Below are 16,566 nucleotides of genomic sequence, written 5' to 3' on the forward strand. Positions count from 1 at the left end.
TGTACTCAGATTTAGGTGCATGTTAAAGAACCCCAGGTGGTCAAAATTTCCGGAGCCCTCCACTACAGCGTCCCTCATAATCATATCGTGGTTCAACCTTGGCTAATGCTACGTATATCCTGGCATAGCCGAGCTAAGCCACTGCAAAAGTTTTTTTTTTCCATGATGCAACTTCATACAGCATGGTGGCACAAAGAGAAATATGAAACAGTGGCAACCTAGTGATAATTGCCAGAAGTATTAAGTTTGTCAAGACGTTTATTAACGGGCACTCAGCGACGGCGCACGGCAGCGACAGTCAAAGCGGGGCCGACTCTCTGCACGAGGGGCGTGCTCTCAGAGAAGAGAACGACCCACTGGAAGGCGCTCGACAGGACGACCCATTACTGAGTAGGAATGCTTCGCTACAATTTCCACGGCTACGAAAAGGGAGCCGCCTGGCGACCTAGCAACTTGTCACTATGAGCGGGTCATGGTAGGGCTTCAGGCGCACCACGTTGACAATGTCGCGCCCTCGACGGCGCATGTCCAAAGATGGGTCGGTGGGTTCGATGAGGTAGTTCACCGGGGATGTGCGTTCGACGACACGGTAGGGGCCTTCGTATTTGGGCAGTAGTTTGGAAGAGAGGCCAGGTGCAGTGGTAGGGACCGAGAGCCATACGAGCGCTCCAGGAAGGAACGTGGACGCAGAACTGGTGGTGTCACCGCGAATACTTTTCTGCCGCTCTTGGCTATTCGTAGTAAAGGTCTTGGAGAGCTCGCGACACTCCTCAGCAAGTCTGGCTGTGGCAGAAATAGGCGCACATTCAGATCGATCCGGCTTGTAGGGAAGGATTGTGTCAATGGTGTGCGACGGGTGCCTGCCATACAATAAGAAAAATGGTGAGAAACCAGTAGTGCTCTGAGGAGCGGTATTGTAGGCGTACGTGACGAAGGGCAGAATGACATCCCAATTCGTGTGGTCGGCGGCGACGTACATCAAGAGCATGTCGCCTAGCGTACGGTTGAAGCGTTCGGTGAGGCCATTCGTCTGCGGGTGGTAAGCAGTAGTTTTGCGGTGAACAACGTTGCACTCTTTGAGAATGGCTTCGACGACTTCCGACAAGAAGACACGGCCTCGATCACTGAGCAGCTCCTGGGGTGGACCGTGACGCAGCATGAATCGGTGGAGCAGGAAGGGGGCCACATCGCTCGCTGTAGCCGCAGGGAGGGCAGCAGTTTCAGCGTATCGCGTGAGGTGGTCTACAGCGACGATGGCCCAGCGGTTACCAGCGGACGTCAGGGGAAGTGGCCCATATAAATCGATGCCAACGCGCCCAAACGGTCGGTCAGGGCAAGGTAGAGGTTGCAGACCTGCTGGCAACAGGTGCGTTGAAGTTTTGCGGCGCTGACAATCGATGCAGGAGCGAACGAACTTCTCCACGTAGCGGTACATCCCTCGCCAAAAGTAACGTTGGCGAATGCGGTGGTAGGTTTTCGATACCCCAGGGTGTGCACACTGCGGATCAGAGTGGAACGACTCGCATATGTCATAACGCAGACTGCGGGGTATTACTAGTAGCCACTGGCGGCCGTCGCCGTTGTAATTGCGTCGGTGGAGCAGGTCGTCGCGAACGGCGAAATGGTGGGCTTGACGACGCAAAAAGCGAGTGGATGGTGTGGCCGATGGATCAGTCAGCAAGTCTATCAGTGAGGCAATCCATTGATCCTTGCGCTGCTCGGTAGCGATGGTGTGAATATCGATGGAAGAAACGACAAAGTGAGACGCTGAGTTGTGGGCATTGTCGTCAGGCAAGGGAGAGCGCGACAGGGCGTCGGCGTCAGCATGCTGACGTCCGTTGCGGTACAGCACGCGGATGTCGTAGTCTTGCAGGCGAAGTGCCCAACGGGCAAGACGGCCTGAGGGATCCTTCAATGACGACAACCAGCACAGTGCATGATGGTCGGTCACGACATCAAACGGGAGACCATACAAATAAGGTCGGAACTTTGTAAGGGCCCAAATGATTGCCAGGCATTCTTTCTCCGTGACGGTGTAGTTGGTCTCGGCTTTAGTAAGCGTACGACTTGCATATGCGACAACATATTCCGGGAACCCAGGTTTGCGCTGCGCAAGGACAGCACCGAGGCCAACACCGCTGGCGTCCGTGTGTACCTCTGTAGGGGCCGTAGGGTCGTAGTGGCGTAGAATGGGAGGAGACGTCAACAAACGACGGAGCTTTGCGAAAGCGTCGTCGCACTCTGACGACCACGAATTGAGGGGCCCGTTACTTCCAAGGAGCTTCGTCAGCGGTGATATAATAGTCGCGAAGTTTCGGATGAAGCGCCGAAAGTAGAAGCATAGTCCTACGAAACTGCGCAGTTCTTTGACGGACGTAGGTTTGGGGAACTCTGTCACGGCCCGAAGCTTGGCTGGATCTGGGAGGATGCCGTCCTTGGACACCACGTATCCTAGTATCGTCAGCTGCCGTGCTGCAAATCGGCACTTCTTGAGATTCAGTTGTAGCCCGGCGTCGCTCAAGCGCGTCAAAACCTGCCGGAGGCGTTGAAGGTGTGTTGAGAAGTCCGGGGCGAAAACGACGACGTCGTCGAGGTAGCATAGGCACGTGTGCCATTTCAAGTTGCGCAGAACGGTATCCATCATGCGCTCAAAGGTCGCAGGCGCATTGCACAGCCCAAACGGCATGACGTTGAATTCGTACAAGCCGTCGGGTGTGACAAACGCTGTCTTCGGTCGAGCGTCATCAGCCATGGGGACTTGCCAGTACCCTGAGCGCAAATCGAGCGATGAAAAGAACTCTGCTCCTTGCAGGCTGTCAATGGCATCGTCTATTCGAGGTAGGGGATAGACGTCCTTACGGGTGATCTTATTGAGTCGGCGGTAGTCCACACAGAGCCGTCCTTCTTCGCAACGAGAACGACAGGAGACGCCCACGGGCTGTTTGAGGGTCGAATAACATCGCGGCGAAGCATGTCTTCGACTTGCTCGGTAATTACACGACGCTCTGTTGGCGACACGCGATATGGACGTTGCCGTAGTGGTGGTTGGGCGCCAGTGTCGATGCGATGCGTGACAGCAGACGTGCGGCCGAGAGAAGTTTGCGCTACATCGAACGAAGAACGAAATTCTTCCAACAGGCATAGAAGCTGGGAACGCTCGACCGACGTAAGGTGTTCAGCAATCGAGGAACCAAATAAATCAGCGGGTGACGAATCAGATGTGGAAACAGCACTGAGCGAATGGGAGTTGGCGCAGTGCGTGTCACCCGGTGCGTCCATAACTTGTGCGTTTTCAAGGGCTTCAGCTCCGCCGAGACGCTCGTAGATCGCGAGCCAGTCCTCGACGTCGGTGCCATCCGCGCCGGTGAAGATAGGAGGGTCGCGGATGCGGGGGACACCCGGACATGGCGTCGGTGCAAGAGGAGGCGTTTGCTGGGCGGCGTCTTGAGTCATGGTAGCAGGCACGGTACGGGATCGAAGCTCCAAGGGCATCGAATGCGGACCGCAGTTGTTTAAAGGGCACAGCACCTCCACCAAATTGTCAAGACGTTTATTAACGGGCACTCAGCGACGGCGCACGGCAGCGACAGTCAAAGCGGGGCCGACTCTCTGCACGAGGGGCGTGCTCTCAGAGAAGAGAACGACCCACTGGAAGGCGCTCGACAGGACGACCCATTACTGAGTAGGAATGCTTCGCTACAAGTTCAATACATCATAGGTTTCATCTCTACCTCCTACTTCAATGCTTTTAATTCTATTACAGAGTGTTTTAACAGGTATTTACTATATCTAGATGAGTATGAAAGGAAGGGAAATTTTTAACTACTGTGGGATTCGATACACTGTCGGGTACAACTCTGGAGGCAGCAGCATTTCCTCCTCAAAGGTGGATGAATGTGGCCCTGAACAAATGAATATTTAGTGCCAAAGCAACACAAGGACGAAAAGGGAGGGAATGTGCTAAATATTGGTTACCATGTGCTGCCAACAAGGCCGAACGTCTGCCCCTGTGAACATAGGCGTGCACAGGGTTCCCCTTCAGGGGGGGGGGGGGGGGCAAAGGTCTATAGCAGTGCCCCCCCCCCCCATTATGTCTAAGTATGGGGCAGAATTTGCCCCCCCCCCCCCTCTTAGATGACTAGGGAAGCGGCATCCCCCTCCCCCTGCACGCCTATGCTTATGAACCAATGGGCATGCACTCTAGACTGATGTCATGAGCCAGACAGCTGGTGACTCCGCCGTCCGGCTCATGAGCAGGACTATTTCTTTAGTCTCAGAGGCAATTGGCAGTCATGCTTCAGTCGTCTGGGTGGGGCCTTTCCTGTCTTGTGTTGTATCTGACTGTAAGGTTTTTATAAGTGTTTGCACAGTCGCTGAAAGCACCTTTTGAATGCAAGAACTGATATATTTTGACCCAACGTACTAGACTGTTACTTAACCAAATTTCATGCCATGATGTAAAGGCAACCTTCAGTATTTTACAATGTGAAGGAAACTGAAAGCAAAAGGACAACGTTAGTGCTAATTACATATCATAAGCACCCCTTGCTGCTTATTTTGTCACAGTAAAAGAAGGCTGTTATAAAAAAAAAACGGCAGATCCCACACACTGTGGAAATCGATGTAAGCGAAGCAGCCAGCAAACAGCTGCATGCATTGCCTTGTTTGTCTTTGAGGCAAATCAAGTAATTCATGTCATGACATTTAGTTCACTATATATCGCATGTTTGTCATGCATGCATGCATGTACAGTCTGGTACACCATGGTAATCAAATGTATATTCTGGTACATACAATGCATGACCAGTTATTTATGTTCGTCATGCATTCGTGTCATGCCATACCAATTGTGGCATATCAGTTAACAAAACGGCTGGAAGCACACCAGGACAGTGTCATGTAAATCATGCCATACATGGCATGCATGTTATGATTTTCATGTTACCATGTGTCATTTATGTTTGTCGAACAGTCACGGCAAGCAATACCAAATTTGGTACATGTCAATCTAGCGAATCAGCCACCAGCGCATCATGAGCATGGCATGTAATTCATGCCATACATGACATGCACTTCATTATTTTCATCGCCACCTGTCACATTTATGTTCATCATACAGTCGTGTCACGTAATGCTAATTTTGCTCTCTATCAACCTAGCGAAATGGCCGTGACACCATGAGCGTGGCATGTAAATCATGCTGCACATCAAATGCATATCATGATTCTCGTGTGACCACCTTTCATTTATGTTTGTCGTACAGTCACGCCACACAATACCAATTTTGGTGCATATCAAGCTAGCGAGGCGGCCGCGAGCATCATGAATGTGGCATGTAAGTCATGCTATACATGACATGCATGTCATGATTTTTATGTTACTACCGTTAATTTATGTTCGTCATACAGTCATGTCACACAATACCAAATTTGGCACATGGCAAGCTAGCGAAACGGCCGCGAGCGCACCATGAGCGCGGCATATATGTCATGCCATTCATGACATGCATGTAGTGATTTTCATGTTGCTACCTGTTATTTATGTCCATCATACAGAAATGTTTCATCATACCAATTTTGGTATATATCCATTTAATTAAATGGCCGCTAGCGCTCAGAGACTATGTCATGTAAATCATGCTCTACATGACATGCGTGTCATGATTTGCACATTAGGACCTGTCAGCACACTCTTTTCCTGCCATACCAATTTTAGTATATATCAAGTTAACGAAACGTTCGCAAGAGCACCAAGACCATGACATGTAAGTCATGCTGTTTGTGACATGCATGTCATGATTTTCATGTTATGAACTGTAATTTACGTTAGTTATACAGACATGTTATGCCATACCAATTTTGGTACACATCCCACGAACGAAACGACCAGGAGAGCACAAGGTCGTAGGCGGCTAGACGGACGGATGGATGGATCGGACTGGACGGACAGACTGATAGATACGCTCAGTTGCAGAAGTTCGCTAAGAAATTCTTCGCATTTAAAACATTCACAAATCTTAACTGGCTACATGCTTCAGTACCAAGCAGTGATTGCAATGTAGCTATCTTAGCTGGGCATGATGTCACAAATAAATTCTGGGGTTTTACGAGCCAAAACCATAATTTCATTCTGGGTCACACCATGGTCAGTGTGCCCCATCACACCATGATATTTGCAACCAATATGCTTCAGCAGTTTATGCCACTTTGCATACACGGTTAGTATTCACTGATGTGCTGCTTGTAGCAAGGCTGATTTATGTATCTACATCCTCTAGGGTAGCAAGGCAATGTAAAAATTAGTGGCATTTAAACATGCCTTTGCACTGCAACAAACTGACGTTTGAACAATTGTCGGTGCCATCTGGACTCTACTTCACAGGCGGATTCAGTGGGGGTGGGGTCTGGATGTTCTGAACCTCCCTTAATTTTTGAATGTATACCAAGAAGAGGACCTATCAGGTCATAGGCAAAGTCCCATAACTTGTCATTAGTTGACCCCCACTTCGGGAAAACCTTGTATTTATCCCTGCTTTACTTGGCATCCTTGGGGAGGGTGTCAGAGCAGGCGGCATGGTCACCACATTGCCACCATTTTGCCGCTCGTGAGGTGGAACTACTTTTCATTTTTAAGTTGACTGGGACACCTCTATTCATATGATTAATTGCAACAGTTCATACAGAAAAATATGGGTTTCAGAACTACAGTGCATGGAATAGCATAAGTACTAACCTTTGATATATTTATTGAGTTCAACTATTTCAGAATGCACTGTCAATCACTGATGACCCCGTGGAGCCACAGCCACTGTGGGAGTATCCATGCAAAGCTGTCACACAAGAGTTTATAATCACCCAGCTTAACATGAAGAATGACCCTGAAACAACAGGCACAATATCGTGTGCTGGAGATGTGCCTCTTGAAAGGTAAGGATCTGTTGTCAACATTGTCCTCCGGGGACTAGTTATAATTGAAATGTAATGGGGAATACTGGTGAAGATACCCAGTCTTTGATGACCCCTTGATAATAAGAAAATTGTGCACGTTCTTTGTGGCTCTAACACAAGACCCTGTGTTACATAAGTATGCATCATTTCTTTATCTAGCTTTCTTGCTGATACGCGAGCGACTGGATGAGGTTTGAAGGGAGGGGGAAAGGGCATGCTCGCACATGCGCTCGCGGTGGCAAGAACACCGGCTCGAGGGGCGCAGGCCACCTGCCCGCCTCGCGCACACCCGCACGTACAAACAAGCTCTCTCCTTGCAGTCGGCAACAGGGCAACCGCAGAAAATGCATGCGGCTCCTGCTTGTGCAAAAATTACAAAATTCAGAGCAAAATCTCTAGATTTTCGGTGGCAAAAATTCGTTACATCAAGGGTGCCCTCGCTGCCACTTTGTTACATAGAGGTCGCGAATACATGTGCTTCTATGGAGTAACATTGGGGAATAGAAAAACATAGTAATATCGAGGAATTCGTTGTATGGAGGTTCGTTATAGGCAGGTTTAACTTGCATGGAAAAAAACTATATCACCATCATGACGTACAAAGGCTCTATCGAGACATAAAGGCAATCTCTTCTTCTTCAAGTGCCACTGACGCACAGCTAATGCACGTGTTTCCTGCGTGTGCAATGTAAGAGGCTTCGAGGATTTCCCTCTCTAATGTATCCCCAGGTCGTGCCAAAAATTTGGTCTGATTAAGGATTGGACGGCAGTTGCAATGCTGACAGTGCTCTGCCGTGTGCCCACCCGCATTGTTGTTTACTGCCCAGTTGTGCTCTCGCACCCTCTCATTGTAGCGGCGTCCCGTTTGCCCTATATACACCTTGTTGAAACTTAGGGGAGCTTCATAGACGACGGCAAATTATTGTCATTTTGAGTGAGTACACTTACGCCCCCAGAATGTCACTTTGGCGGGGCGCTGCTACACGAGAAAGGGAAGTGTACTTTGGAAATACAATAGTAATGGCAATGGGCACTTAAGTAGCACAAAAGATATTTGTCATTTCAGGCAATATTTCTTAAAGGGACACTAAAGAGCAAAACGATTTTTCTCGTATTAGTAAACTACTCTTTCACGATACCAAAAACACCACGCTTGCTGCGAGAAGATGCTTAGTAAGTGAGAAATGGCGCAAAAAGAAAATGTGGGTGGCGACGCCACCTTGAAGTTTCCGCACCATTCGCCGTGGCATCACATATTTTGACGGCGCCTACTAGGGCCTACGTAGTTCCTAAACGGTAAAAATGAAGTGCACTGTCCTCTGAGGCGGCCATAGAGTTAGCATACCAAGTTTGATGAAATTTTGTTCAGCCAATGCCGCCAAAATGCGATAAATACACTTTCAAATCCGTGACGTCACGTGTGGAAATTTTTGCATGAAATTTAAAAAGTCAACTTTGCAATTCATTTTCTCCTTTATTAGTACACCTATGATGGTGAAATTAACGACATTATAGTTCTCAGAGTACAATTTATCAATCTAAACCAATTCATTGTTTCTCTTTAGTGTCCCTTTAATAATGTGTACCATCTATAAGCAGCCCTTAAGCTAAACTTTACGCACAAACGCAGCGGCTGCGGCCATTGCACGGCATGTGCTGGGCATGCCCCTGGCGGTCGTGGCTGTAAACTGCCTGGGAGTGAGAATGGCAGAGTAGTTTTTTGTGGTGTAGTATGTTTTAATGCATAAGAATATTCCTAATAACAAAAATGATGGTTTATAAAATGTTATGAACAGATCATTTGTTTAAATCGATAGTTGGATGGAAACCCATCTGGTCAGGAACAGACATGAAGACAATTAAAACAACACAAGTTGAGGCATTTCCTTGTGAGGGTAAAAGACAAGCTGCCAAAAGAAAAATTTCCTGGCGTTGTCTACAGCATCCCGTGCGCAGACTGTAGTGGAAGTTACATCGGCGAGACTGGTAATTCTCCACAAAGGCTGAAACAGCATATGTATGACGTAAAAAGGAAGGTCTCATCAAATGCGTTGGCCGAGCACGTGGAAAAGTCCGGACACAAAATAGACTGGGATAACGCAAGATTAACAGAAAGAGAAAAGAACTGGTCATCTCGGCTTCATCTCAAATCTATCACGATCCAGACAACGGCGCACACACTCAACCGAAATGACGGAAACTTTCCACACTCCTACACACGTTGCTTACGTCACATTTTATAACACACATAGCTGGACCGCTCACACAGTCATTTTTCACTTGTGAACAAGGCTCCCGTACGGGGGCCGAAACGTCGTGCTTTTATTTGCTTTTAATCGTGGTCAGAGTGTTGTTTTAATTGTCTTCAGATAATTTGTTTATTCTCGAGCCACTGCTGCTTAGGCTAGACACTCCGTCGCAGTGAAGCGAATTTGGCGAACGCACTTGCCAGCAAGTGCGCTTTGCAGTGAGTGTCACTAAGAGTTCCCATGTGACAGCGTGTGAATGACACTAGTGGCAAAGTGCACTCCCTCAAAGTGCACTTAAGTTGCCTCATGTGACAGGGGTATAAGCTCCTTAACAACCCCTTGGGCTTTGGTGAAAAAGCACATTCTATTAACAACAAACACTGCTGTGAACAGGTCAGCCAAATTTTGTAGTCGTGCACAGCACAGAGTTTACAAGCGGAGTGCGAAGTTGCCACTTTCTCAAGCACACTCTCTTCATACAGAGGCAGAATCTTCACTAACTCGGTGGGCAGGGTGCCAGCTGTATGTTGTCAAATGATAGATTGCTGCAATTGGCCAATAGCCGACATAAATCAGGAGCGTCGTTTGGATCAGATGTGCTTTTCCCCTTGGGGTGTCGCCACGTGCCATTGCCGTGCTCTGTAGTTTGTTAAAATTGCACAGTAGCATCACCAGTGCACACAGAATCTTAACAGGAGATCAAATGTGTTTCATGTCATATGCTGATGTAGCTTCTTTCCACCGTGTCATCTCTCTTTCTCTTTGTGTGACTTCCAGCACACTTGCTAGGACGAGAGGATAAAGAAACAGTGCTTAAAGTGTGCGACAAATCCCTGTAACTCCGCTCATTCTTGACGGATTCGAGACATTTTTGTGGCAATTGGTTCATGCGGCAATAAACACAGATACATAGGTCATTCGATGATTACTTTAAAAAATGGTTCAGGACCCTTTTAAAGGAGTTTATACAGTTGCTCTACCTCTCCTGCCTAGTTGGTTTCATTCTTGTATAAACTATTGAAACTATAAGGCACAAGTGCCCCTGAAGAGGTGTGACAGTGTGTAAATTAATCACTGCTGATACTTTGTCAGGTTAATTTATCAGAGGCCATGCGCTGACAGTGATGTGCAGTAAATCATTTATATAAGGTGAGATCTGGAATAATGTCTGTAATTATCTCCGTGAGTGTAAGATTCCCTGCATATTGCAAAGACTACCCAATCTTTCTCTTTCCTCGAAAATTGCATCCTATAATACTCTGAAAAAGGAAAAATTCCCTGCATAAAATATCAATAGATGTTATGCAACAATTGTTGCCTTATATTTCACTTTGATGGCTATGGCGATGCAGACTGCGCTGCTCAATTTTGGTTGGACACTATGCCGCCATTTATTCCCTTTGGCATTGTAAATTTGCAGCACATTTCAGTGATGCCATCGTGGCAAGACAGAAATTCTGTCACTCAAGCAAGCTTTGACAGAATAGGAAACAAGTCGTTGTCATGGTACAGGGTGTTGTCAACAACATAAAGTCTTGATGGTGGCTACTTTGCCATGAAATGGCGTATATTATCTTCTGCTTTAGCATTTCCTTACATTGTCCAAGAAATCTGGACAGCCGAGGTCACACCTGTCCACATTTGTGCTGAAGTGCTAGTAAAAGGCGAGTGCATTCGTCACCTCAAAGAAAGTGACCAAAGTGTCCTCATTGTTGCATCACCCTTTTTATATGGGTCTTGATTAACATATCTGATGTAGTTGTTTTCAAGCAGTCCTATGGTCGCGACACCATTGCCCGCAATGACAGACAGATTGACCTATATCCTTTAACGGCTTCTTGAAATGTTTATGCATGCTCCAGACTTTAAAATTCTCTCTGGCAAGAATAAAAACCATGTCCCTGACTTTTTGTTTGATCATGGGGCCAGATTTCAGGATGTTGCATGACTGAACACCATTGAACTACTTGTACACAGGCGTCCACTGCTAAAGGGAACATCGGAGCGTGTGGCGGCAGCTCGGCGCCACCGCCGGCAAGCGGCTGCAACGAGTTACGCGCAGGCGCAGTGCGCGCTGTGAGTCGTGCTCTTTCGTCGTCTGCTGCCGTCTGCTTCCGCGCTGCGAATCGTCGCGAAGCGAACCGCTGACGCGACGAAAGAGCACCGGGCACGGTGCTCACTGCGTCTGCGCGAATCTCGTTGCAGCCGACGGCCGGCGGTGGCGCCGAGCTGCCGCCACACGCTCCGATGTTCCCATTAACAGTGGACCCCTGTGTACATGGCTGCCTTGACTCATGCATGGCTGTTGTGTGTGCTGTGTGACAGGTACCAGGCCTTTCATCCGCTTCAGTCCTTCAATAATGTTCTGAGAGTGTTTTTGGAATCATGGCCAATGTAGTAGGAGCTTGTATCTCTCAACGTGACAACAGTTTGGTCAAAGTAATGTGTTAGACTCTGCTTATGCATCCGACATTTTAGGAGTCCAGTGTCATGGTACACCAGACTTCAAAAGCACTCGCAAAGGTTGTGTCTTGAGGGCACGAAGCTTTTCGTCTACTTGTCAAAGCTGTTAGGCCAAAATGAAATGTTTCAACAAGGGAAGAAAGATGGCTGGATCTTTTGGTGAAGCTACACTTTAGCATAATGCGGCCAAAGTGTGTCATAGCTGAAGGCAATGTTGTTATGGCGATCATTTTCAAAACGGTGATGTCAAAGGTGTTGGCAACTAAAAGGTTCACCGATTAGAGATACTTAACAGAAATATGAAAAAAATTGGGGTAGCATCAAATTCGACACAGAAGATGTGGCCGTTCCGATACACAGTGTTTATTTCACATATTTTTAAATAGATGACTATATTTTGGGAGGATTGTGAGTACTTGCGGTGGCGTTTGCCAATGGTTGTGGCATGATGTGGGCTGGAAGAAATGTGCAGCACAACATACAAAGTTAATGCCAGTGACATCCATTGACCTCGAAAATTGCTGTTGAGAAGATTTATGCTTAGTCTCATTGCAATGTTCAGTGTAATGAGGTTCAACTGTACCCTTATCACAGTTTGTCCATTTCTAATAAGTTTTTAAATGCATTTATGTTCTGATGAACTGTTTTATCACTTTTACAGCAACCAAGGTGAATGCAATGGAGTTGCACTGTGGGCAGAATTTGAACTTGATGATTCAAACACCGTAACATCTGGTCCTACAGAAGCAATTGTTCCTGGAGAACAAGTTGTTTGGGACCGCTTTTCTCGTCAAGGGGTATATTTTTTGAACAGCAGCAAGTTGGAGCCTAAAGTTCTCAAGTGGAGTTTCAAGTTTAATGTGTCAAGTGGCTGCATGAGCTTCAGCTTTGATGTGCAATGAATTGACATGTGCTGGTCTAGCTTGGACTGGTTGACTGTTTTGTTTGTGGCTTGCCATTTTGCCTGCCATGGTGTGCATTTTATTTTATTTTTCTAAGCAGCAAGTTGGACACTGCTAACATTTGCAGCAAGTTGTGCTGTTTTTACTTTGGACCAGTTGACTTATGTCAGCTCTGAAGTATATGTAAGTTATTTTCAATAATAAAATCAATATAAAGTTTCCTGTGCCTGTCTCCCATGCCTCCTCATTCTTCATCCAGACATCAAGGGACTGGAATGACCTTCCCAACAAGGCAGTGCTTCAATCTGACCCAGCCATCCTTCACCACGTCATAGAAGAGCTATTTTTCTAGATATGCCCACCCCTCATGTAAAACCCCTACCCTCAGGGGCCTTTGGGGTATTATGAATAAATCAATAAACAAAGTGTTCAACTACATTATGATGTCACAAACTATGATAGCACAGAAAAAACTAAGACACACGTATAAAAGAACCATTTTATTGTAACATAAGCTGCTACAACATGAAGAAATAAACCAACGAAAAGGCAGATCGCTTCATTATATTTCTACTCAACTGCAACATGTCTGCACAGTGAAGCACTTTTTTTTTTTTTTTTTTAGCTGCTTAATTCAAATTGCCCCACTGCACAAATATGGTCAATTCGAAACTTTTTGCTTGTCCAAACCCAGAATTATCTACTGCTTTTATCGTTGATTCTAGCTGAACATTCACGTTTCTATGTCACTAACAGTCGCAAATAAAGCCGATTGACTGCTGACAAAACAAAAGAAATTCGGCAGATCCCAGCGTTGTGGGAATCGGTTTCATACAAAGCAGTCAGCGAGTACTTCTATGCTGTATTTTATGGCTTTGAGCCAAGCGTTACGAGGTGGATTGACGTGTTTTTACAAATTTAGTAAATGTGTGCACATCGTGGGCTTACCAGGCACGTCCACAACACTGCGTTTAAAGGGTAACTTATGGTGTGACGTAACATCAGCCCTCACGTTGGAGTACATACGTCAGTAATATCGAAACTAAGTGCACTTTATGGTGAAATCATGTGAATATCACATGTAGCTTCAGTTAATGTATTCTTCCAGGGTCAAGTAATGCTACAATATAGCTTGCTGAATCATAGGAATACAAATGTAATGTTTATTAACTGCTCTAAAAGCTGAGCCAACACTGTAACCACAGACATTTACCTGACATGACGCCTCTATCGTAGGAGTACATACAATGTACTGTATACTTCTTTCTTGTAAAATTATATAGCCACAAACACAATTGATGCTGCACCGACATTACGCCTGCATAGGCTGTTTTTCCAAACCAGTTTATAGACCTGGCGTGGCTCTGTGGTAGAATACCTGATTGCCACGCAGAATGCTTGGGTTCGATTCCTGCTGGGATCCTAATTTTTATTATTTCCATTTGTCGGCTCAACGCTGCCGACGTCTGTTTTTCTTAACGCTCTCGCATTGAAATGACCAATGTCTGTTCTCGCCCTTCCTGGGTAGATATAAACTGTCAATCACCTGTGGGGCATACTCGTACACTGCGGCCCGTGGTAAACGGGTACGTGCCACACGTGTCTGGAGGAAAGGGTTTGACAATGTACGCGACAGGATTTTCACGTTTCATGTTATGACCCGACAGTCATATTCGTCAAATCCTCTTACCCTCCCATGCCAATTTTTGTCTACACCAAGTGGAGGCGATCATGAGAACACCCAGATGTAGGCAGCTAGATAGATACGTAGATAGAAACGCTCAAAGTGCCAAAGGTTTGCTAAGAAATGCTTTGCATTTAAAAAAATAAAAAATGGCCAGGCCTTGGTCGATCGCATGCCAAACGCTTCTTAGTCACTTTCGCAGCAGTATACCTCCAAGTGAACTTAAAAAATACCTGTTTTTGAGCAATGATAGCCAATACACGGTTAACAAACCAGTGAGCAATCACCTCAGCTGTTTCGTTGTGCAAGGATAAAAAACAGCTCCTCTGTTAACATGCCACATTTTTATCTTTAACCAATTCCCTTGATGCATATGAAAGTTGGGGCTCACCATTTCTTTTGGACTGTTTCTGTCTCTTCTAGCAGCTGCTGTCGTGTGAAGACTTGCTTGTTTTTTAACAGCAGAGCTGTTTAAGCTGATCGTTAGTTCGTGCAGAGCAAACAGAAATTATCGCCATCATGAACCGGCACGTACTCTCTTAATCCTCTTCTTCATCGTGGTCTTCATCTTCTGCTTCGCTCCCAGAACATGTGCGCCGATTTCTCCGGAGCAGGATGCAATAACTCTGATGGGCGAGAGAATGAGTACAGAGAGAGAGAAAGAAAGAAATTAAGATAGCGAAAGAGAGAAATTCTTGGGGAAAAAATTTCTTGGTGAAGCGAGGTCGAACCTGCGTACCCACGGTCCGAAGGCGAGCATCTTAACTATTCGGCTATCCAGGCATGCTAGCATAGCATAGCCTTGTAAAGTATAGGAGCGGGAAAGGGAAGTGAGGGTGAGGAGAGAGATAGAAAGAAAGGGAAGAAAGATAGAAAAAGGTAGAAGGGGAGAGAACGACTACAGCGAGAAAGAAATAACTACAAAGAAAGAGAAAAACTAGACAGAAGGGGAAGAAAGAAAGGACAAGATAGAAATGCAGAGAAAGAAACAGAAAAAGATAGAACAAATACAAAAAAAAAGAGATAGAAAAATAATGACGGGCACACACAGCCATGTATAGTATGGAATAGCAAGGGGTGGGAAAGAGAGAGGTGAGAGGGTAAAAGTCTAGCCAAGCCAGGGCCAGCTATGTACCCACCAGCTTTGCTATGACCCAGCCTTGCACCACTTAGTGCAAGCTTCAAATAATTTTTTTAAAGCTTTCGTTGTGTAAGCATGAGGATCATATCATACTACGGAAACAGCTTCATTTATTGCACCTTCAAAAGGTTCACTTCCTGCTTGTATCACAATTAAAGTAGCACTAAATAGAATGCACCTCAAAGTAGCACTTGCACATAACGATGCTTTTTTTTTCCCCCGACCCGACAAAGCACAGGCTCCCATTTCTTGAACAGTTCTGGGTCTCACAACGTTAAACAGATGTTTGTGTCGATGGCTCACATTTTGCAGTCTGAATTGCAGTTTGATGCAAAGAAGGTGGTGTCATTCCTGTTGGTTTTCTTCTATGTTAGAACACTTTCACGCATAGCTCGGCATACACACTCACACTCATTTAAAAGGCACGAATGTGAGCATGAGTGAGTGACAAGGTGTGTGAGTAACTACCAATAAGTGTGAGTAGATGCGAGTATGAACGTGAGTGAGTACTCTTGTGAGAGTAGGTGCAAGTATAAATGTGAGCGAGTACACACGAGTGTGAGTAGACATGAGTATTAACGTTTAAGAGTACTCATGAATGTGAGTTGGCATGAGAATAACGCCAGCGAGTAACAATGAGTGCAAGCATGACTATGAACGTGAGTGAGTACTTATGAATGCGAGTGGGCATGAGTATGAACATGAGTGAGTTCCGATGAGAGTGAGTAGACATGAATATGTACATGAACGAGAGTTAGTGCTTGTGGCTATAGCTGTAAATTGCAAAGCACTAGTTAATTGCATAAGTTAAATTGCAAAGCATGAGCATAATTGCGAAGCATAACACCTGATGTGGGAATTTGCACAACTGGCAACATTCCAGAGCAACTACTGGTTGAAATTGGAGACATCCATCAAGGACTGCGTCCAGCCATTGGCTAACACTAGAGATATTTACAGGGGAATGGGAATATTTTTCTTGAAACTGCACTGAAATAACTGAAATGGATTTAATTTCAATTAATATATTCCTAAATATTTTTTAGAAAGAACGAAGTATGAATGGCAATAGAGTAAGTGTTATATTTATTTTCCATATTCCTTATCTACCCAATGGTTATTCTCAGCTCCTGTCGTGCCGATTTCAATGACCCGCCTTCTTCCTTTACTTTTTGTGGTG

The 16,566-nt window shown here is 45.9% G+C and overlaps 1 protein-coding gene across 1 annotated transcript in view; it reads left to right on the plus strand.

Annotated features, from left to right (window-relative positions):
* The window catches only part of LOC119406698 (protein arginine N-methyltransferase 7), a 68,469-nt gene extending 55,686 nt beyond the window's left edge, over nt 1-12,783 (plus strand). Inside the window, exons 13-14 of the mRNA XM_037673430.2 lie at nt 6,766-6,926; nt 12,321-12,783. Of these exons, the coding sequence (XP_037529358.1) occupies nt 6,766-6,926; nt 12,321-12,561 (402 nt within the window). The 3' untranslated portion in view covers nt 12,562-12,783. The remainder of the gene's footprint in view (nt 1-6,765; nt 6,927-12,320) is intronic.
* The last annotated feature ends 3,783 nt before the right edge of the window (nt 12,784-16,566 follow it).

The sequence above is a fragment of the Rhipicephalus sanguineus genome, chromosome 1 (assembly GCF_013339695.2).
Source record: "Rhipicephalus sanguineus isolate Rsan-2018 chromosome 1, BIME_Rsan_1.4, whole genome shotgun sequence".
Taxonomy (NCBI): Eukaryota; Metazoa; Arthropoda; class Arachnida; order Ixodida; family Ixodidae; genus Rhipicephalus; species Rhipicephalus sanguineus.